The sequence below is a fragment of the Pseudochaenichthys georgianus genome, chromosome 9 (assembly GCF_902827115.2).
Source record: "Pseudochaenichthys georgianus chromosome 9, fPseGeo1.2, whole genome shotgun sequence".
NCBI lineage: Eukaryota > Metazoa > Chordata > Actinopteri > Perciformes > Channichthyidae > Pseudochaenichthys > Pseudochaenichthys georgianus.
In genome coordinates, this window is record NC_047511.1 from 33,615,347 (window position 1) to 33,639,343 (window position 23,997).

The 23,997-nt window shown below is 41.1% G+C and overlaps 2 protein-coding genes and 1 long non-coding RNA gene across 7 annotated transcripts; 2 read left to right on the top strand and 1 right to left on the bottom strand.

Moving 5' to 3' along the window:
* The first annotated feature begins 2,402 nt into the window (after positions 1–2,402).
* asphd2 (aspartate beta-hydroxylase domain containing 2) lies at positions 2,403–8,360 on the top strand. Of its 2 annotated transcripts, XM_034091211.1 has the most exons (5): positions 2,403–2,515; positions 2,648–2,724; positions 3,776–4,980; positions 5,792–5,905; positions 6,088–8,360. In XM_034091211.1, the coding sequence occupies exons 3-5, from the start codon at positions 4,116–4,118 to the stop codon at positions 6,216–6,218; spliced, it is 1,110 nt and encodes a 369-aa protein (XP_033947102.1). In that variant the 5' UTR covers positions 2,403–2,515; positions 2,648–2,724; positions 3,776–4,115; the 3' UTR covers positions 6,219–8,360. The 2 variants fall into 2 exon arrangements, with proteins under 2 accessions (XP_033947102.1, XP_033947101.1); XM_034091210.1 differs by having other exon boundaries at positions 2,403–2,724.
* A 2,694-nt stretch (positions 8,361–11,054) lies between these two features.
* On the top strand, positions 11,055–19,084 carry cabp1a (calcium binding protein 1a). 3 transcript variants are annotated; one of them, XM_034091404.1, is made up of 8 exons: positions 11,055–11,926; positions 14,829–15,014; positions 16,443–16,473; positions 16,658–16,801; positions 16,889–16,998; positions 17,080–17,154; positions 17,263–17,335; positions 18,038–19,084. In XM_034091404.1, the coding sequence occupies exons 1-8, from the start codon at positions 11,225–11,227 to the stop codon at positions 18,061–18,063; spliced, it is 1,347 nt and encodes a 448-aa protein (XP_033947295.1). In that variant the 5' UTR covers positions 11,055–11,224; the 3' UTR covers positions 18,064–19,084. The 3 variants fall into 3 exon arrangements, with proteins under 3 accessions (XP_033947295.1, XP_033947296.1, XP_033947297.1); XM_034091405.1 differs by lacking the exon at positions 14,829–15,014 and having other exon boundaries at positions 11,055–11,959; XM_034091406.1 differs by lacking the exon at positions 14,829–15,014.
* Positions 19,085–19,947: 863 nt separating this feature from the next.
* Positions 19,948–22,767, bottom strand: LOC117452998 (uncharacterized). 2 transcript variants are annotated; one of them, XR_004552812.1, is made up of 4 exons: positions 22,521–22,767; positions 22,372–22,443; positions 22,230–22,295; positions 19,948–20,199 (listed from the first exon to the last, which is right to left on the bottom strand). It is a non-coding gene; the product is annotated as an uncharacterized lncRNA (long non-coding RNA). The 2 variants fall into 2 exon arrangements; XR_004552813.1 differs by lacking the exon at positions 22,230–22,295.
* Positions 22,768–23,997: the final 1,230 nt, after the last annotated feature.

A 23,997-nucleotide genomic window follows, 5' to 3' on the forward strand; every position in this document is an offset into this window, starting at 1 on the left:
AGTAATGTACACAATCTACAGAATAACATATAGAATGAATTGAATGATGAATAAACAGTGGGGTATGAATACACTAGATATCAGCCTGTGAGCAGTATGAACAGTGTGTATGAATATGCTAAGATATATAAAGTATGAAAACGGTAAGCAGTATAGTATAACATATATAGATATTAATTTCATGATGATAAACATTGTGGAACAATGATGAAAAATGGGAATGGATGTGGCGAAGTAAAACTGACACAAAACAACAACAAACTTTTGCCAGCCAATTGGAGAGTTTCATCAGCAGCACGTGGTATAAACCACCAATGAGCGCTCAGCTCGAGATACCAGCGAGCCGTTTCCCATCAAGCATTTCGCTTCCGCAGCTCGTGGAGAGCAAGTGCGCCAACTCGCCTCGCTCTCAAGGCTGCGGGCGTCTTTGTCCCGCGAGATTTCAAAGTCTCATGTGGGCGAGCCTCCAGAGCAAGTCGGACAAAATGACTAACCATCATGCAACGCACTAGCAAGACGTTGATCGCAACTGCGCAGGTCTGCGCAGGTCTTGCTTGTCTCAAACAAGCCTAATGTGTTTCGTGCCTGCAGCACGTGTTGCTCCAAAGAAACTCCCACTTCAGACTTTAACATTGAAAACCAATGGGAAGAGTGCATCCGTAATTTTCACTTTACAGTTGGATTATTTTTGTTAAAGATGTTCATGTTGTCGTATAATGTATCAAACATGTTCACTGTCAAAGTACTGATCTATGATTACTGTGAGCAAAACCCAGTCACGTTGCAATGCATCTTGGGAAATGCTGTCTGCAGTTCAATCAAACAGTAGTCGATGGGCGAGCCATGAGGCATACGGAAGAGGGAGGCTCTCAATTAAGTCAAATCAAGAGAGATTACCAGAGCAAAACCGGAAATAAGGCAATTTTGCCTTCAAAGTAAATTAGGAAGACATAATCACTAGTCTTTTAGCAGGGCTGCCAATATTGAAGATTCTTATTGTCATTTTTTGTTTTCATGTGTTTTCTTAATTATTCAATCAATCATTCTGTCTTTTAACTACAAGTTGTTGCACCATTGCCTCAGCAAAGGCCTCGGAAGGGCAGAAATGTTGAGGGTCTGTTGGGTATGTCTAAACAGAAAAAAGCTACCTGTCCACCCAGCAACTCATATGAATGCATCTGAAATGTGTATAATATTGTCATTTAATAGCATAATTCAACTTGTATTGAATTGTATTAATGTTTGTTTTAGTTGTATGTATGTTTCTGTGTAATGTACATTGGGTGCAACAGAGTTAAATTCCAAATGGAAGTGATCTCAGTATGCAGTTACTGCTGAAGCTTGCACAGGAAAATATTGGCACATTTGTAAAATAAGGAGACCAGCTGGTGTTGCATTTGCAGATCTTTATTGGATGGTTTAATCAGCAGGTAATCTTCTTTTTCAACCAAATGAGTGTACTTTAGATGCGGGGAGGCAGGTGTGAGTAAACAGAACTGTCTTAAATGCAGTTTTACAGCATTGTTGTAAAGGTACATATATCTATATAACAGCAACACATACTACACTTACCTTTGCTCTCTTGTTTCCAACTCTGCAGGTCCGCAGTTAAAAGGAGTCCCAAGGGAAAGAACACCTTTTTATCTTATGGGAGGGTTCACAGAATAGAGTTAAGTAGGGGATGTTACATTTAAATTAGATTTGTTTGGTAGCTTTGAAATATTGGTTTTTCATGTACTAATTTCAAATAATCAATTAATTACATAATAAGACTGTTTGACTTGTGATTTAGTCTTCTACTTGAACAGATCTGACTAGGCACCCCTGTTGTTGGTAGCACTAAGGGTGGGGCCAACATACTCTTTGTGCCATTGTTTGGTGGTCGTGCTGGCATGGTGGCACACATGTATATTATATTTGTAAATAAATGCTGTATCGCTTGACTCCTTACTTAAGATCTGGACCGCTTCATAGGTCAGTCAACACGACTAATACCTGTGAAGCTGACTCATTTATTATAATTATTTAAATATTAATAAAACGATGTATGTTTTAAACTGTTAATAATTTAACAGAAGCTCATGTCTAATGTAAACCATGTCATTTGAAAAGGCACCACTTTTCTGCATGTATTCCATTAAGTGTTAAGCCCCCTTCAAATGCATGGTTTTATAAAACACCGTTAAGGTTTCACACTTCAAAAACTAACATACCAATTTATTCAAACGTGGGTCAACTCTATATTTTGTTCATTCTTATTTAAGAGAAACACTATAGACATTATATAAACCAAAGAGACTAATGGTTCCTGGGCATAGAAGGTACAAATTGAATTATACGTTGAGTTTTATTTTGAAAGGCTTGACCGGAAATAACGCTGCGTGTTCCTCTGGGCGCTTGAGGCTGGGTGGCTTCCCCTGGTGGAGCTTCAGTATTTACAACAACATTTGTCTGAAGCCTTCGCGACGCTGCTGTCCATCACAGACAGACAGACAGACAGGGAGTCAACCCGTCGGTGAGACAGCTTTTGTATTCTTCCTCTGCTACACGATGGCTGTCGCGTCCAGTTCGGACTTCTTTTCTTCCTTTTGGAGACATATTTCCCACAATGTTGGCGAGTGAAATCCGTCTACCTTGTGTACTGCAGTGGTGCGCAGCTTCGCCTGGAGAAACACCTGTACGCCTCTTCTCTCCACTGGCCCCACAGCCATGAATGTTGAATAGGTATGGATACATGAAACCTGTGCACGAATCAAAGAAAAAAAAAACATCTCTAGAGTCTAGACAATGTGGTTAGGTTACTGTGTTGAGCTTGTTTTCCATAGCGTATTGATCGATAGAGCCCATCAATGTGTTGGTCATCACTTTGTGTGGCATCTTGGCCCTGGTGGTGAGATTGCATGGATACAGTGGATAAACTAGGCAGGGTGTGGGTGGGTGTGTGTGTGTGTGTGTGTGTGTGTGTGTGTGTGTGTGTGTGTGTGTGTTTTAGATGATTTCATGGTTGGGTTGGATTGTCAGTCTACCCTAAAAGCATCGGGGGATGTGGGGGCGTCTTGGTGCTGTCTGACAGGATGTAGGGGAGGATCTATTGGAGCAGGATTACCCGACCATTTTTGGAGAGAGAGCATCGTGGAGTTCTGATCACAGTTGACGCATTGCACTCCTCGCGTTTGGCTGCTGGTCCATTATTATTATATAATCATGTAATTCAGTCCTAAAAAAAAAAGAATTAAAGCCACATAGGTTTAAACAGAGCCCCCTCCCTTTTTACCTCCGATGATCCATTTATACTGCTCCTGCTGAGCAACCTATGAATGCCAATTATACTGTACATGTGGGTGGGTTTTAAGTTTACATAATTCACTGTGTAGTGTGGGCTTCTGTATGCGTGGTGCACACAAATGTTAAATGGAGATTTCTGTGTTAAATGCAGCAATGTGCCAATGACTCATGGTTTTTATACAGGAGTGTGTGAATTCCAAATTGTGCCCAAAGTGTGTGTGTGTGTGTGTTTGTGTGAACGGGGTGCAGTCATTTGGAAGTCCACAGTGTGTGGGTGAGTTTCAGCAGGTGTGCTGCATACAGGATGCCCAAATTCTGAGGAGGAAGACACAAAGCAAATTGTTACGATCCCTCATTCTGCATGCCAACTCATTAACAGTTAATAGGATACATCATATAAATTGCAGCGTCTCCCCAATGCCACTTACAATATCCTCCTCTCTCTCTCTCATCATCCCTCTGTCTCTGCCTCTGTCTTTTTGTTTTTCAGGCAACAGATTACCCCTAAGGCGCGGCGTCTGTCTGCATTTATCTAAGAGAAAGAAGCAGAGAGGGAGCAGCACAAATACCGCACAGCCAGACATCATGCAAGGTGAATCCTTCCCTCGCTCTAGAGTGCTGAAATGTTAGGACTGAAGAGCAAGAGTGTCAGATCGAATCAGCTGACTGTTTACCGTAGGGGGGGTAATAAGAGCTGCTTGACACTATACTCACTAACGCCCTGTGTGTGGTTTAATGCCCCTTTCAATCACAATCAAGAAAAGACGTGTTAACTGATCTTGCATCAGCACTTTTTCCAGCCAACGTCAGATTCAGCAATCCGAGCCGAGATGGAGTGGTCACTGGAGAACGTGAGAGAGATGGTGGCTGGAGGCATGCAGTCCATAAGGGAGTGTGAGATCTGTGCTTTTGCCATAGCCATGTGTGTGCTGCTGCTGTTTATGTGGTACTGTTACAGGGTGGGCCGCGAGCACGGCTCCAGCCCCCTGCGTGGGAGGTATCTGTCTGGGCCCAGTCGGATCGGAGGAGTGGTGGGGGGCTTCATGAGTTCAGACTGCCGAAACAGGGGCAAAGGGAAGCAGGGGTCGATGCTGGAGGAGCAGAACGGCTTCGCTTTCTGCCAGTCGTCAGACTGCTTCCGATGCACCAGCGCTGGAGAGAGTCTGAACCAGAAGCTCTATCACAGCCTGCAGGACTACGCCAAACGCTACACCTGGTCAGGAATGGGCAGGGTGCACAAAGGAGTCCGTGATCAAGGCCGATACCTAAACAGCCGACCCACCATCCAGCGGCCAGAGGTGTTCTTCCTCCCAGACCTCCCCTCAGCCCCGTTCTTTTCCAGAGAAGTGCAGAGACATGACGTGGAGCTGCTGGAGCAGAGCTTCCCCGCCCTCATGGCCGAGTTTGAGAGCATCTACCACCAGCCCCCGGCCCGCAGCGGCTCCTCCCTGCCACCAGGGTGGAAATCCAACAACACCCCACGTGGGCAGTGGTGGACCTACTACCTGGTCAACCAAGGCACCCCTCTGGTTCTCAACGTGAGGAGGTGTCCGCGGGCCTGGAGGGTGCTGGGCCAGCTGCGCACCTTCATCGCCAACAACGTGTTCGGAAACGCCTGCTTCTCCGTGCTGACTCCTGGAGCGCTGATCACCGAGCATTACGGTCCAACAAACGTCCGACTGCGCTGCCACCTGGGTGAGAAAGAGAGCGGTTTACTCGTTCAACCATGTGCTGTGAGGGGGTCTTTAACTACAGAGGAGGGGTGACCCAGCTGTTACTGTTAAGGCTGAACATGTGGATCCTCTTGGGTCATAATGGCTGAAATGTAGTGGCTAATGTGATTGTTTTTATAATTTCGATTGCACCTGAGATTTGATTCTATTTACAAATGCACCCTGTGAGATGGCTATGAATATTGATGCTTATTCTTAAAGAAAGAGACTTAGTATGATGATTTAAAACCGTAATAATACGGGACGCTCTTAGCAAAGAACATTTTTCCTGGGATAAGTCACCTGGGAGATACCAAATTAGGTGTTGAAGGAACAGTTCTCAAATTGTTTAAATTCAATTTTTGCATTTAAAGTTAATGCTATACTGTTATCTTAACCTTCAACAGTTATTTAATTTTTGCTTGTCCGACAACAGAACCACAATTTAAATGAAAGTTTTCTACCCCAATCAGATTTTCCTCGAGCACATCAATAAAGCTAAACTACTAGCCTCTTCAGATCTAGATTTCAGGTATAACTAGATTGAGACTTACATTGCTCTTATATTGTAATGTTTGAAAATATCAAAACATGAATGTGTGTAAATTAATAATAGGAATTTTTCATATTCATTCCAATTATGAATTATCTGCCTGCAAAATACAAATGGGTGTTACATTTTATTTATATGATTGTAAAAAAAGTCTTAAATCTAACTAATTGAAACATTGAGAAACTCAGTTTGCTGTTGCATAATGACACATGGATTGACCTTTATTTCCCTCCTCTGGCAGGTCTCAGAGTGCCCCCCTCCTGCGAGCTGGTGGTTGGTGGAGAGCCGCAGTGCTGGTCTGAGGGCAGCTGTCTGCTATTCGATGACTCCTTCCTCCACAGGGCCTTCCACGAGGGTAAGAAGGGATTTTAACATAATATTTTATTGGATCCTGTCCATTTTTATTTCCTTCTTCATAAAGGATTGCCCTAAAAACGGTATTACCAGCAAAGTGAATTGAGAGCCTTTTTAATATGAGTTTCACGGGGTTTTATATCAAAGATCATCACAAAATTATTGTTTTTCCTGTGTGTGCAGGCGGTGCAGAGGACGGCCCCCGGGTGGTCTTCATGGTGGACCTCTGGCACCCTAATGTGGCCGCTGCTGAGAGACAAGCCTTGGACTACATTTTTACTCCAGGTCGCTTAGAGGACAAAGAAGGGAAATAGGTGTGAGTGAGAAACCGTGTCTGACCGAGAGACAGATGGCGTTTTAGGGAGGTGTCTGTAGGATTGGGGAGCATCTCTTTTTCTGCCTCCAGACCAGCTCTCACATCCACTGTGTACATATTCTCCGTCTCCTATCTCATAACTCTCTTAGCAGAAGACCAAACATTGGGCCTCTTTTATCATTCATGTTTTTGCCTGTATAATATAAGGCAGTCACAATTGAAAGTAGCTTTTTTGCTAAACTTAGCAGGAGCACGATTGTTCATGGAGCCATCTAAATAACATGGCAGGGACCTTTTGAATCTTTGAATGTTAATGCATTTGCAAATAGATGAATGCTGTGACTGAACAGTTAATAAAATCTGTTCTGGACCCACTTTACCCATATAGGATTATTTTTAAATCTCAAATTAGTTTAATTTCTGCTTGAAACTGTTCAACAGTAACGAGCAAAGTACATCACAGATTTGATAAATGGCTTAAAGCAAGCCAAACAATAACCGTCACCATCTTACACTTCTGCTTTACAGTATGTATGGAGCCATAAGGCCACATGTTCTGAAGTAATTGAGTTAGCATTTATGGGTCCGGAGTTATCCCAACTTGTTGGTGGTATTACTTTGCACTTAACATTGATTGCTTTACACTTACTGTTACACCTATATCTTTGCAAGGGCTAAACATTTGATCGTTAGACTTTTTATATTACTCAACACATCCGGTCACACTTAAGATGCATTGTTTTTTTCACACAAAAACGGTTGTCAGTGAGGTTACACATTTTTCATTACTGTTACATACTTTTTAACTGTTTTCATGATGAGAGGGTAATTCTCTTCGTGGTAAAATAGTGACATTTTCAGTGATAGTAGTGCCTATGTACATCAACTAAAGTAAGTGAAGCTAAAGCAAAGCCATCATTGCTACAATGCTGGATGACTTAAAGCCTCCTGTTCAAACTATTGTCATAAACACGTTAAGCCATATAACAGGGAGGTGTAGCTTTCCTAAAACTGATTAATGGTAAAATAAGCAAATGCAGTGTCATTCTGTAAATGTCCGTTTAATCACTTACAGGATGCACAATTGGGGCTCTAAATCAAATGTGTATGCTTAAACGAAAGAAATGCAGAACCTGCTATTTCATTCAGATTTGGTTACCTAAAGAAAGTTATAATTTTTGTAATCATCTATTCTATTCATATGTGCTTTGATAGATATTTGATAACTGAGGTCCAATGTTGATGTCATGAATGTTTACAGACGCAGCTAATGTCTTTGTCCTGACTTCTGCCGATGTGGTAGTTTATGGTTTATTGTGCTCCCCTTTGAAAAAATCAATCCTGCTTACAAAAGAGTCGGTTAGAAAAGCACATTTTTAGGTCAAATTGTGTGAGTCGGCCTGTGCTGGATAAGAAGCGTTTTTGGTAAATTTACTAAACTCTTGTAATTTGGTTGTATTTGATATCAGGTTTGTATTTCTGTAAATAGGGTTGAGGTAAAAAAAAACAAAAAACCGAGCGGTCTGAGATGATTTGAGATGATTGTCTTCAATGCTATAACTATTGTGTTGTCTTTATTTACAGCTACAGCGAATGCATTTCATTCTCCGTTCTCAAAAAGCCAGCCATGAGTCATTTTGATTACATTTGTAGATTCTGTAAAATGTTTATGAAGTACTATCTCTGTTGTTCTGTGAAGTATTTTTTTTAAAACCACTTCTGTACATTTGCAGGAGTTTTGCGCCATAATTAAAGCCACAATCCTTAATTCTTCAACAGCACTTCATGAATATATGTGCACTAAAGGTAGAGAAAATTAATTTTCAGCTTTACAGGTCCATAGCAATTCAAGATACCCATCTATTAAAATGTAATGTTTACAAAAAGATTTACACGCTGTTTACACGATGCCGACACTCACATTGAGCTGTCCATAATTAGGTTTAAAATCAACAGTGCTGTTTATCCTAAGAGTATGAAAAAGGTCATTCCCAAAGCATTTGCTTTACATATATAGTGTATGATGGGGCAGCCATTTTGTTTACATTAGAATTAAGGATTTGTCCTCAACACGTTCTTGTGTGGATTTTGAACAGTATTTCTGTACATTTAATAAATGGTTGAGTCTCTTATTTAATCAGCTGTTGTCACATGTGTCACTTTTACACAGACTTCTTTTGATCAGAGAAGTCACATGGCTTGAACTCGAGACACATTTGATGACTTGAGACCCTACTTGACTAAACCGAAAAAGACTTGAAACTCGACCAGTGCCATCAATGACTGGTAACTTCACTTGGAAGTGAGCCTTTTGACTTAAAGTACTTAAAACCTTCACCTCACTCAAACCCAAAAACTCAATTGTTTGTACTATATGTATGCTACGAGTCGATTAACTTACTTTCATTTCCTAAATCTCCCTTCTCCTCCCCAGCAAGTCGACACTTCATTCCTTAGATCCACATTGACATCATCCAATCGAGGTGCAGTAGAGAAAAACTAACGCTACGTTACTGAGCTCCAATTGGAAAAAGTGTATACCAAAATTATTTCTTTTGAGTACAAAAACGACATGCTGGTAACCAAAAAAACCATTACGAATTAATTTAAACTTCCTCAAGTATAGGACTCAGGACTGGACTTAGCTCCTATTGGTGTTGACATAAGAGTTAAAAGTCTTGATTAGTGACTTGACCTAAGAAGTAATTGCAAAAACTTGAGCCTTTCTTGGGACTTGCAGAACAATGACTCGGTCCCACCTCTGCATGTTCTGCTGAATCGACCATTTCATTAATTAAAATAACTGCTGCAACACTAAATAGGAAATACTGATTACAACACACTGCAGGACCAATGTTGGAGATTATTGCCTTCTACAGAATTGGCACTCTGGTAGTGATAAGACACGTAATGGAAAAACCATGGGACAAATAGATCGTTAAGGCCTTATTTCACTCAGATGCCGTTTTAAATAGGTGGCATAGGGAGGCGTAGGAATGCAATGATGTTGTCGCTGCTCTGATTCCACAGCAATTATTTCTTGTCAGACTCCCTCTGGAGAATTTGAAGCCAGAAGCATTCAAATGCTGTGGCAATATTACATGATGTGAAGGAGAGACACCACAACATGGGAAAACATTTTAACAAATGGATATCACCATAAAAAACTCTCCAGTGGACTACAACTTTTTCTGAAAAAATATTTTTAAATATACATATGACACATTATGTTTTTGAGTAACTAAATACATTCACATGTAAGAGTCAAAGGTTACCTATTAGGCAAATCACTCAGATAGTATGAACATAATTTTGCACATGCATACATGTTGCAAGACAGAACAGGGTAATGAAAAAACAATAAAAAGATGTACGGTTCAGTTTTTTAAAAGTTGACATGCAAATTAGGCAATATCTAATGCTAACTGTCCTGTGCAGACACAAATAGACACAGTGCAACAAAACAAACTAATTTGATATTTTCTTTTCACTAGTCTGAAAGAACACATCTTAAGGCAGCAAAATAACCCAACCTCTCCAAATGATTTGTTTGTTCTAGTGTCTCTCTTTACATAAATATAGTGCCTTCATCACTCATACATTTTGGTTTCACGGGTTCATAAAGAATACATGGTTTATTAGGCCTTACACCTGTTTGTACTGAAAAGGATGCTGAATACAAGTCTGCATCCCTCACTGGGAAAATCTTTGCCTCTGCTGATCTCATTTGAGTTTAAAGATGTTCAAGTGTTGCACCATCTGTAGGCCTGTAACGTCGGTGGATAGAGGCACATGCTGATGTGAGGTTGATGCCAATAATAGAAAGCCCTTACTGCTCGTATATATAAAGTGCATGTTTTATGGGAACATAATTGTTTTTGTTTCAGTGTCACAGCTCTTTAATTATTAAAGAAGGTAATAGTAGTTATTGTTACAAATGCTCAGGATATTAAACACAGCAGCAGTGTGAAGCTCGTTTGAGAGAGAGTAGGACTGTAGCATTGTGCGAGGGGATAACAATATGAAGCGCATACAAGTATAGTATGCTCAAGGGTTATCCTTTGAGCAGTATGCTCTGACACTACTACATTTTCTCATAAACTTCTGTGTAATCTGATTTATTTTTGCAACCGGAGGCGTCGCCCCCTCCTGGCCATAAGAAAGCATAAAGCTTTAAGGCACAGGCCAGGTTGCCACTTGACTTTTTCACAATCTTGAGGCCCTGTCATACAGGATTCCCTGTTTCAACAATAGTATGCCCAAATAATGCATAACTTTGAACGCATTTGTGTTAAAGCAAAGGATCACAGACTAACTTACATGCATGAGTCATTTCAGTGTATAACTAATTGGTATGTAGGGGGTATGGGGAACCATGCCTCATTTTTGCATGAGGCCCCAGAGCAGGTTAATCTGCCTCTCGATAGACACGATACGGTTTAAATTAAATGTTGTCCACTGGGAGAGCAAAGCCAACAAAACACACTTTATGTTTAAAAGCTTCACTCACATTGTGCTGCATATCCTTAGCAATATATCATGAATGGCTACATATGAATTCATTATAAGTGGGAATTGTAGTATTTCTAAGGATGTTGTCTCCACACCCAGAATTATATATCTTATATTTTGCATAATGTGAACCACCCCTATTGCAACAATAGCCTACGTGTGCTTTGGAATGTATATCTGGTTGGTCTGCCTTTGTCATGGGAAAGTTAGCTCACCTCTGATAGGTGTATATCTCACTATACATCCACACCCACGTCATTGCCAGGATGCCAGGGACCAGCATTCACATCAATGAAAGGGTGACGCGCTGCAGCGACGTGTGTGCCCCTCTGTGTGCGCGCGCTGCCGCACAGCAATCAGGTGGTGAGATGTATCCTAACTTCACGCGGGCAGGCTCTGGCTGCTGTGCTATTATGGGTCGACAATGGAGAGGAATCGGTGCATGATATCGACGATCAACCCACAGAGACAGACTAGAGCAGATCTGCAGCAATGAGCGCCTCCTTTCCAAAATCGGAATCCACCACCTCCTTACTGAAGTCCTCCTCTGCGGCGAGGAAACCGACACACCTCCCTGAACGCGCGACAGAGAGCCGGAGAGGTCACCATCAGCAGCATCAGCACCAGCATCACCACCGTCCCGCCGCGCTCCACAGCAGCAGCAGCAGCAGCAGCAAAGCCGAGGAGTCTTTCCTGTCGGCCGAGTGCGAAATCAGTGCCCGGAGACCCCTGTGCCACCCCTCCCTCATCGGCAGCCCGGACAGTGGTAACGATGCAGCCACTCGGGGAAAGTGTAAGTCCCACAGCCACCACAGCCAACTTCCCGACTCTCCGGAGCAAAACGGTGTGAAGGAGCACTGCAGGTCATCCAAGCCCACACACCGGCACCACCACCGCAGGAAGCAGCACCGGGACGACCTTCCACCGGCTGCAGCCGCACCGCCTGAAGCTGAGCATCCCCGACGCTCTCACACGCACATACGCACGCTCCCCAGGGTGCCCTCTCTGTCGGACAGCAACGATGACCGGGCTCCCCTCTGTGAGCCGAGGGACCATAAAGGGGTCAGCGTGGCTATTAGCGGGGCTCAGGTCAGCAGTCGGTCCCCGTCTTCCTGCTCCCTGGTGGCGCTCTCCAGCAGGTCCTCCCGCCACTCCCGGAGATCAAGTGCTGCTTCTTCTGCATCCGATATAAATGTACGCACTATCCTCAATTCACTGTTTGGACAGGTAAGACCATCAAATGTATGCAAATGACTGGATCAGTATTTATAGCTTTTTTGTATGAATTCTATTAACTCTATTATCGCAAATGTCTTTTGTACGTTTGTGAAGTGCAAGGATGCATTGAGGCCCAAAAAGACTCTGTCACATCCTAAACCAAAAACCCAATGTATGGTTAACTTAGTTAATTCACCACCATTTGAATGAATTAACAAATATGTCTCAGGCATATCTAAAAATAAAACGCATTAAAGTCTTGCCGTGCAGAAATAGTGCTTTGTTACAAGCATTTCTAGAAAAGTGCACAGAAATAAAGTGGTGTGGCCTCAGGCTACACTGACGTCCTGTTTACAATCAGTATACGTTAATGTGCTCTGTGATGCAGTCTGCAAACACTGTCATTACCGGACAGACTGGGCAAGGAAAAGCTTCTTCTACACATCCATTTCTTATGTAACTGGTAAATACAGCACCACCTACTGTACAGATCCTCTCAATCAGACAGAAAATGTGTTGTTTATTTGGACTTCTTTCCCAGTCACTTGCTTAGAAGTGACTGGGAAAGAAGTCAGAGCTTAGTTCTTGCCATGTCGAGGGTGTTTGTATTTTAATCTGATCTCAAATCAGGAAGTGATTTAAATTAGGACGCACTCAGCCATGAAATTGACTCAGCATGGCAACACAGAGATCATCCTTTGTGGCTTCGAGAGAAACACCTTCTAGTACTTATAAAAAACGATTCTACAAATAACCTGTGAGTCAGTCCGCGGGCAGCTCTGTGAAAACATTAGCGTGACCTCAAAAAGGTTATTTGATGAGACGATGAGCTAGATGGAGTTCAATAACAGGCATGGTGGTTGGAGAGATGCATGCACTATCTTTGGCATGTTGTATGAAACGATGCAATTAAAAGTAAAGTGTTTTCTTTCTTTTTTTCGACAAGCCTTAATGGAAATGAACAGATTGTCAGCAGGGATGAGAATTGTCTGAGGCCATTCATGAAGAGAAACACCCTCACTAGTGTTCTGTGTAGAGAAAATGATAACCACATTCTCTGTGTTCTGATTTGCTGTAAATATATACATGTAGCTGTACATTACAGATGGACTCTTCACACATTCGCAGTCTTAATGTGTTTTTCTTTGGTTCCACGTTGCTGCTTTAGGTCAAGGTGAACTTAGCTATGCCTGCAGAGGTCAGAGGATGATGTGTGGGGGTGTAAGAGAAGAAAGACAAAAGCGCATGCAGAAATAGTGCAACATATGAATTGAAATGCAACCTCAAGGCTGCAAACTGGCGTATTATAGTCAATTACTTGAAAGTGCAGGTGAAGAGCCTGGAAACACGTCCTTACAGGGTCTTCTTGTAAACCTGCATGGTACTGATTTTTACAGAAAAAACAAACATCTCTCAATTTGTTAGTGCGACCATGAAACAAATGTCACTTGCTTGTAATACTATATTCTCCTGCAGGAAAGCAGACACCCTTTACCCCATTTCTCTTGTTTATTCTCATGTCAAGTGCCTGTGAATCCGTGCTGAATTGTCTGTGTTTGGTCGGTGTGACAGCTGGGTGAAATATCTTAAAGACAGTGGATCACCTTCTTTTCCTTTAATAGGCATAATTCTGTTTCCCTTCTTGGCCCCACTTCCCTCTCATTTAGTTTCTCACCCACACTCTTACTTCTCTCTCGCTCTCTCACTGTATCATTGGCTGCTCTTACTATTGCTAAAGTCACTCTCTCCACATAGTACAGTGCAGTTCACAGTTTTTTCAACGAGCTGTAAGTTAGCACCCAAGTCTTCATGGGTCTTGCGCTTGTTTGCACTTCTTCCAAAATCCAAACGGCAAACTTAACGGAGAAAAGGTCCTCATGGTCCTTTTTAGCGCCTCTTTTCTCCTCTGGAATGGGAAACTGCTTAGACTGGCCTCTGAGAACGGTAAGATTGATTTTGTGTAGTGTGATGCCCTTTAACAATTTGACTTTCTCAATTTGTTTGGTTGCTTTAGAAATTGAAACTTGTGAAGTAAACTGGACAGTAGTGCAGTGTTTTTACTATTTCTTCACAGCTGTTGCATTTGCTCTTTCTGCTCAAAAGTCAGATATCATTTTGCAAAAACCCTGGAAGATATTTGTACGTTTGTGTTTTTAAATGATATCCTTATAGAGTGTGATATCTTGACAAAAACAAGCATGTGTCCTGATTATAGCAGACTTAGTTTAAGAGTTAGACGTTTATAATATCCTCACTGTTTAATGTTGGTGTTTGAAATAAAATGTAATTATGAACCGAAAGTTAATCTGCACTGGTGGTATAGTAGTTGGCTTTAGAGTGCATTGTGATAAAACAAGATAGATTAGTGGCTTTAGACTTTGGCAGAACTTTGATGTGCAACACGAACTATTTTACAAAAAACAAGTACTGTATATCCCACGGGACAAAATGTGTCCTGATGTCTTCAAAGCATAATAAGTTATGTGATTACAACATCTGCAGCCTGTTCCCTGGGGCTTTAGCTTGTCTTTCCTCTGCTTCTGAGTATGTTTACTGTTCTTGTGACAGTGTATACCTGTGAAGTGCCAGTCCCTACAACGTGGCGAGTAAACAGTTATGAATGATGAGGGGAAAGTTGGCAGCATGCTGTTTTAAGGATGCGTTTAACCTTTCTGCCATGTTTTCATATTACGACAGTTTATTTCATACACATGCACGTCCCACTTAGAAGTACTTCTGTTTTAACAATTAATCCATTGCCGCTATATTCAAGAATAGAGAGAGTCTAGATTGACTTTCACATGTCCTATATCTTTATTGCATTGTGGTGTGAAGCTGCTCAGATCTCTAACACTGTCTCTGCACCCCTCTGGAAAAGATGCTCCAGGATGCTGAGAGGAGGTTCAGAGGGGTGCTGTCCTGTGAGGATATGGGCCAGGCAGTGTTTCTGGGGCCTTATCAGGAGTCCATTGTTTCCATGACACAAAACTGCGTCCTGGTGAGCAACATACGGTTGCAAACCTTTGTCTTCCTGAGTAAAGGAGTGGCCACGTGCAGGCAGCCTGTACGTAAGTCTTGACAAACCTTTTTTAATTTGTCTGTTTGTACATCAGCATTATATCTAACTTGGATCCTATCATTACCACACTCATGCCACAACAACTATTAATTCCAGGGTGTAAACCCTTTCAATTCCTTTCTATCTTAATTTCTACTTTTTCCACTACTGCTGCTGCTGATTGGTATCTAGTCATATTTCAGAAGGGAAAACAAGGGTTTGGAAAATGACTGAGCCTGAAAGCTGACGACTGTCTAAAGGAGTGTTAAGGGGTTTGTGCATAAATGTAAGGCCTTGTTTACTTTCTTGCCAAGAGTTAGATAAGAAGATTGATCTCACTCTCATGTCTGACAGTTTAATTAAATTGAAGCCAGCTGCAGGTTAGCTTAGCACCAAAGCTCGAACAACAAGGCATATGTGTTGTTTTACAGGGGAGTTACAGTACATCATCATTTCTGACGTGCACATCCAAAATGATATGGCGTGTTTACTATTTAATTTTTTTAAAGGCTGATCTGCACATTTTGTTACCGTCCGACAAAGTTATGCTGTTTTCCTTGTTTCTACAGTATTTGTATGCTAAGCTAAGTTAACCAGCTGCTGGCCAGAGCTTCTTGGTCTTCTTGGAGATATGAACGTGGTGGTATCAATACCCTTTCAACTCTCAGCATAAGCAAATAGTTACAACCCAATCTGCATTTCATTTATCTTTTTGTCCACACTTTAATAAGATTTCTGATCACTCAGTCTAGTGATACTGCACGAAAAGACCGAGCTGGCTTAATATTTCATGTTTCATGAAAACTGTAATACAATGGAAGCCCCATTAGTTAAGTGATGAGGCCTGGAGCATGTCGATGTAAGAGATGAGGGTTGATTAACTGACAGTGATGGAGTGACAAATTAAAGCGTTGATGGAGCACACATGTTGGATCGGCTGCCCAAGTATCCATTTGCTCATGTACCTTCGATGTTTTCTGTAACAGTGTTTCCGGTCAGACAATTCTTTGGAACCTGACGTCAACACTCAGTGTTGTGTTTAGACTTATTTTGCTCCTGCTGTTAACCCCTGAGGGCTCTGGGATATGTCTGCTTCTCTCTCTGCCCTTTAAAGGTTGCGTTCATCGTAAGCAAGCGCTTGAACAAAAAAAAGAAACAGTCACATTCTTCTGTGAATAGGGATCAAACTATTCATGTTTATCATCAAGATGTGAGCTCAGACTACTGTTAACACCTTTTACCGTAAGGCGTCCGAAGAAGAGGGTTGTTATGGAGAAGCTCGCTGATTTAGGTTCGGGTGTTACTCAAGTAACAGCATTGCCGACGGTATATTTGGATGCAGCTCATAGACCAGTTTTGTTTGTTATGATGTGTGATAATGATGAATGCTTTTGGTTTTGTACTGACCAATTATTAAATGTCATTTCTCAATAGGACAGAGAGCTGAGACCGGAGGAAATGGATGGCAAGTTTACCTTTTTTAATTTGTATTTCTTTAACAAAATGTATTTTAAGAGGATTAAATACCACATGTTTTTCAAAGTTATTTTCAAAACCAACTCTGAAGTGAAATAAATAAGTACACAACGTATTTAAAATGACTGCACTACAACTCAAACGCTAATAATATTTCTGTTGTTGTTCTACAGAGTTGCGGGATGCTTTCAAGGAGTTTGACAAGAATAAGGATGGTTTTATCAGCTGTAAAGACCTTGGAAACTGTATGAGAACCATGGGATACATGCCGACTGAAATGGAGCTCATTGAGCTGAGTCAACAGATAAACATGAACTGTAAGTCTGAATTGTGTATTATTATGTAAAGCATATCATTGTGTATTGTGGTTCTGAAACTGTGCCAAATACTTTTCTCTTTTTAAGTGGGAGGTCATGTGGATTTTGAGGATTTTGTAGAGTTGATGGGCCCAAAACTCCTCGCCGAAACTGCAGACATGATTGGAATAAAAGAGTTAAAAGAAGCTTTTAGAGAGGTAAGAGTCTTAATTGATGTCATGTTGGGATGTCTTTTTTTACTATTTTCCATTTCTAATGTTGTTTCTTTTTGTTCTCAGTTTGACACCAATGGAGATGGAGCCATAAGCACATCTGAGCTCCGAGATGCAATGAGGAAGTTGTTAGGCCAACAAGTAAGGTTTAGATGCGAGAGAGAAAAAAGACCTCTACAGTATATCATTACTGCATGAATACCCATTGTTTGAGGTGCTGTGCTAAATGCTGCCAACATTTTTTCCCAGGTGGGACTAAAAGAGGTGGAAGATATCCTGAGGGATGTTGACCTTAATGGTGATGGGCTGGTTGACTTTGAAGGTAAATCCACTTTAACAAACTATTAATTTATATTTACATTTAACCCCAAAATACAAATACACATTTTCCCCTCCTACTGTACCTGCAGTGCTTTTAATTACTCTGTATTTTTTTGGTGAGCTGTTGAGTGTTGAAGATATTGATTTGTTTGTGGTGCCCAACACAAAACTCAACAGCAATGTATTTTTACAGAAATCATGATGCTGTTATTCAGGATAATCCGCAGACCTTTTGGGACCATGTAGGAACTTAATAGACAATCCAGGAAGTCTTGCTAAATATTAAGTGGTGCAGACAACCTCCAAACCGTCTTCGGGGCAAGTGATCAGTGTCTCACTGAGTCTATACATGTTGGTAGTTAGATAATAGAATAATACATTTATTTTACCTTAGGATAGTGTGCCTTTTTTCCCACTGTTGTATACACCACTTAAGATTAGGCAACCTTTCCTGGATCATGTTTTTGGACCTGCACTTGCCTTTATAAAGAGCACATGGAAGAAAGCAGTGTGTGCATCCACTCATGCAGAGGCACATGCTTTTTGGCTCATAGTTAGGTTACTCTGCAACTTACAAAACAATCTATATTCAAAAGTGACAACAGTTAATAAGGTAATTTAAGGAAGAATCGTCCCTTCAGGGTATGCTGCAGAGTTCACTGCAACCGTTCATTTTTATAATTGTACTCTTCTCTCCTCACAGAGTTTGTACGAATGATGTCTCGCTAAAATCAGAATATGATCGGTGCTGAATGTGAAGCTCCGTCCTTGTCTATAATTGACCAAGTACACCAGAGGACATGCTATGATCTCTGAGCCATCCTAATCTGAATGACACTGGAATTAAAACTCCTTGAATGTTAAGGAGTGAGGAGTCGCCTCACACTTTCAATCAATAAGTGTTCTTCCTGAAAAGTCTCAAGTTCAACTGAGGCCGAATTTGCTGTAGCCTAGATGATGAATGTCCGACTTGTGTTTTTGCACTTTAATTCTCACTAAATAAGTTCCTGTGGATATATTGCTGGTGTCTTGTCTCGTCTTCCGTGGTCAAAAAAAGTATTTCAAAATGTCGCCTTCAATGTACAATAGTCTGAATGTAAGAGGGGATTCCTGTAGAGAGGATGTCAAAAATATGTGCATTGTTCAACAGTATGTTTTCACACAGTATTTGTTTTATTATAAATTGTAAGTGGAATGTCCTTTGTGACATCGGTGCTCCAACAGGAACCCATGTGGCAATATAACACCTGTGTTGTAACTGTGATCATCTGTGATTTTTCACTGTGCCTGTATAGTCATAAAGTCATCACTGTCTGAAAACTACAGAAGCAGATCTCTAATACAAAACCATAAATTACATTTAATATTGTATTTGCTTCAACCTTAGATCAATGGCAGTTAAAACTATTTTCAAAGTTACAGCACTCTGGTTTGCAGCATCCTTTGTCTTTCAATGCTCAGAGGTTTAACATTACTTTGAACCTGGCTTAGGGGGCAAGTAAAAATCCATATTGCCCCGGTCTGCGAGCATACAGTTGGAATGACATGTGAATTGTATTTAGAGTGGATGTGATTATGTTGTTTCTGCTGTAATGTATGTCGATGTATTTGTGGAAATGTTCCACACCTTTGTGTTGTTAGTCATTTTTATGCATGCCAAAGAGATACATTTATTAAATTCAGTATGCACATTTGCATTTTTGTCTAACAAAGTAAGCAAAATATTTTGCCAAGTTAACTGTAAAAATAAATAAAAGGTGTTTACATTTAAGAGGCTTTTTTCTGTGGTGATGTAATCTCTACTATTTTATTAAGGCTATGTCAAATGTCAGTAATGCACTGCCACTGCATGTCTTGGAGACAAACCTCCTTACAACATCTATTATTCATATAGGTGTCGAAGACTGCTGGTTGGAAAAGCTTTACCTGCAGAACCACTGTGCAAGCCATTAGATCAGAATAACTGTGCTGTGTCTCTGTGTGACCTTTGACTCGTTTGTTTTATACCATAAACATATAACATAAGTAACTCATATTGCTAAAAACATATTCATTAGGTTATATTTGTATGCATTCATTTGGCAGTATTGATGATAAAAACCTTAAAACACCCACATGTACAGATGAATAATTAGTAGGCCTAGTAGCCTATGTAGGACAAAAAAAAGAGGAGATTGTTGCAGGCACAGCAACACCCACGATACAACTGCACTAGGCTTCCCCTGGGCCACTTGTTTTAAGCAGAACAAGTGTTGCAAGCAGAAAAACGCTGCCAGGAACTAATATTTGCACATTATGCTAAAGTAGGCCAATGTTACTTTGTAGAAAATGTCCTGACTTTGAAGATTCTGTAATGCAAATGTATTGCAACATTTTAATCAAATGTATATATATCCACTAAAGGAACTAATTGAACTGTAGCCTACAAGATTGTACATATTTGTGCAAATGTTTACCAAGATAAAACCAAAAGCTCACGGAAACACCCGTCATGTGTGTTTGCTGACAACGCCACCTGGGGGAGTTTCGCCCTCAGGAAATTACTAAAACTAAAGTTATCCAATTTAATAAAAGGCAATCAGGTTCGTTTGAACACCACAGGCAGAAACAGTGTAAAGGATATTCCCACAAAAGGTTATTTTATTTATACATAATTACATTTCAAATAATAAACAATATAATTTTCTAAAAGTTCTCCAGGGAGGAGGGAGAAGGACAGTGTTGGGGCTTACCAAGGCGGCTATTAACAAAACGGGGAGGAAGGGGTCAAATCAAAATCACCCGTGACACTGCACACCAAACAAAACGGCCACGTGAAGAACACCACCACCAGGGATTGGGTTTGCCGCCTCCAGCCCACAGCACCTGTCCGACACAAGAGAAACAGTTAATAATCAGCAAGATTATAAAACTCGGTTGGAGAAAGATAAACAAAAAGGAAAAAAAACTTAAATAAACCAAATCTAAATAAACGTAAAGGACAAAAATGAGTAAACGAATTAAACCAAACGTTAACAAAAGAAAATAAAATCATACAATTAACAAAATACTATAAATGTACTCAAAACATTAGATGCACAAAACAAACAGATAATCAAAATGAATCAACTAAAACAATAAGTGTCCTTGCTATTCCGTGATCTCAAAACGGCCATGGTGACAGTCCAACACGGAGTAGTCAGGGGCGGTCAATTTTATGACACCACAGCTCGGTGCGAAAGCTCGCCGAGTCAAAACAGCGGGGGGGGGTTACGGCGCCCCAACATTTACAGCCAGGCACTGCCACAGAGCCCACCAGGAAGGGAGAATGTTTACAGCCCCCTGGAAAGAGGTTTAAAATCAGTGGCGTAGCTGTGGGTGGGCCTGGGCCTGGGCCCACCCACATGCACGTCTGGCCCACCCACAGCCAATCAGCGCTTCATAGCGCAGAGCCGGGAAGTCCAGAAGAAGTGCCACAAACTGCAGTTCATCTAGTGGCCGACAGGGGATGGATGCAAAAAGGAGCAATTCCCATAGCGCCCCCCCCCCCCCATGTTAAAATGCCCAACTTTACAGCAGAAATAAACATGTTTCTAGCCTGGATCCAATAAAACTTATTCTGGATATAGTTAGATTCCACCTTCATGACAATGGAATAGGGAGTGCATTTTTTTTTTACCGTGAGTTTTTATAGTAACTTTTGCCATGAGTGAATGAAAGTATTATTTCTTCTTGAGGTCTGCAGTTTAGCGTGTACACATTTGCTGAATATGAAAACACTCAGTGTGTACCCACTGTGCGACTGTCAAGGATAAACAACCTGTGGCCCCCGATATATGTCGTATATATTATTGCTACACAAACATTACATTGCAGTTTAAGTGTCGCCAACTCCGTTTCTAACATGCAAAAAGACAGCAAAATGAGTCTGATTATTTTTAGTATTTTAGATCTTTCCAATCCAGTCGAGAGATCTCTCTCCCCCGTCTGTGTGCGAGGCAGTTTACACACACGCAGCTGCTACATGCAGCAACACACACACACACACGGACACACGGAGGAGATGGCGGAGAGAACGCGCTCCGAGGTGTGGTTAAACTATAGCCGTGTCGATGTGGACAATACTCGTTACCAAAAGTGGAATAAGAGTTTAGCATGTAAGGGCGGTAACACGAGCTATTTGTCAAAACATCTTGGAAAAGTGCTCCACATTCAGATGGAGAAATGCACCGGGTTCGACTGTCTTTCTAGTAGCTCTGTAGCCCCCCCCCCCATCCACGAGTAACGATTCCACGTCAGGTATGTTATGTATGCTAGCAGCAACACATAGAGTTAACTACATTATACAAACATGGGTTAATGATTAGAGGTAACCAAGTTATTTATTTTGTTACATTTTCAGCTATTCTGTCATCAGATTATTTAATACGATTTGTTAAAACATTGTTGTTTCTTTTGATGTGAAATATTTTGTATTTAATTTAAATAAAAAGCAATGTTAGTTTTGTTCACAATTTGTTTAGTTAACCTTATTTTTTTCTCCAAAAGAACTGATACAAGTACTGTTAAAAGGACTGGATCGATAAGCGCCATCGATAAAAGTAGTAGTACCATTAAAACCTTAACGATACCCATCCCTATGTGGATGTCAGTTTTACACACATTCTGAGTCCACCGTGCCTATGTTTTTTGTTTTCACTGCTAATTTGTGCTTATGTTCTATTAGTGCATTAAAAATGTCATTAATGAATTTTCAGTTCAGACCCAACGCTTAATATGTCTCCCCCTGGCCCACCTACATTTCTCCAGGCCTACCCACACAATAATTCCTGGCTACGCCACTGTCTAAAATGACTGAAGTGTGAATACTTACGTTTATTAAATGAAAAGTTATCTATGGGGGAACTCATACATACCAGCCTGTGTGGCCAGTCGCAGCCACAGAGCCCACAAGGAAGGGAGAGAGAGACTCAACAATCCCACTGTGACATGAATGACAGTCAATACACCAGAGGAACCAAGCTGAAGGTGAGAAAACGGCAGACAACGGCAACTCACCAATAGTTGCAACACTGCAAGACCAGGGAGCCTCCGGCGGAGCAAATCCTCCTCAAAAGCACCGGACGTCAGCTGCGCTAAAACAGAGTAGTGTCAAGCCGGGTGTTGCTTGTCGCCATGAATAAATGACAGAATGCAAGATGCTTTACCTGTCTGGTAGAGAGTGTGATGCGCGAGCTGCCACACCAAACAATTTACGCTGCCACGCCAGGCTGCAGCCTGCAGCGGAGGGGATGGAGCAGATTTGTCACCTCCACTTAAATAGCAGGTGCGCTGCGCCAAGCAGCGTCACAGGGAGAAGACATCCGGTCACACATGCATCGAGGTATTGCTGTTGCCATAGCAACTTTCTTCATTCATTACTGTCTGGTCATATCTGGAGTGGACCGTGTGCGCTCTGCGTTGGACTCTTGTGATTGGACAAGGGCCGGACCATACCATACCGGAAGAAGGGGGGCGTGAATATTTCTTAAAGAACCCGTGTTCTTATTATACATCCATGGTATTATTGTGGTACTATATTTACAACAAATACCTATTTATGCTTTTCAGTCCCTCAAATAATATTGTAGGAAATAGATCCTTGAATATATTTGACCTTTGGTTGCCAGTGAGAGAAGAACTGGTAACCGACTAGGAATAGTCAAATTTAGGTTGATTATTTAATTTCGGTACAAAGGCAAGGACTTTGCTACAACGTAAGACGACTATGAATAATTGAATTACAAATGTAAAAGACACTGTAAAATACCTTTCTTATTATTTATTTATTTTTTGTATATGGTGGTGGTTTCATTACGTTCAGTAATTGTTTGGTCCTGGCATTATTTCTTCTTCTTTTTTAATTGTATTCAACATGTTTTATTATTAATCTAATTTAGATTTTTCGTTGTATATAGCGTTTAGTCTCTTATTATTTGCTTGAAGGGATTGTGCACGCAATTGATGACGATGCTGCCTGAGAGGCTAAACTCAGGGCTATAAACTCATCAAATCATGGCTTGCCTTGAAAAAAAGACACAGGGGGTTTCAGTCTTTACGCTTCTGTCGATCAATGTTACTATATGTAAATATATTTGTATACCACCGTTCACGTTACATCAAATGCATTTCTCTATTAAAGCCTTTAAGTCGTCATTTGTATAATTCACTAAGACGTAATTGGGCTGTGATATGATTATGTTTTAATGGTTCAGGAAATCTTAGCAGGAGGATGTGATTGGACAGAGTCCGTGTCACTCATCGGTCATGGGAAAGCTCAGTTTAGGTAGCACTGCTCCGCCTCCTGTACACTTGCAGCATAGATGCATAAAGAGAAGTGGATACAGCGTTGGAGGCGGGACTCCGTTCAATCCTATGAGAGTTTCTCAGTGGCGCCTGAAGCCCATATGGCCTGCATCTCGAGAGCAAAAGTACCCGTATGTCGGCCCATAGAGCATGCGCAGTTTAGCTTTCCCTTAAACCCCGTCTCCGATCTCCAGCTCTCCAGTCAAATTAATGGGCAGGATAAATAACAATTTGTTTGGCTTTAAACGCAAAATGTAATGATTCAAATGAGGTCAATATAATTTTTCCTACCGGGTCATTTATTAAGCTAAGGAAAAATCATATACTGATTTAAAGACG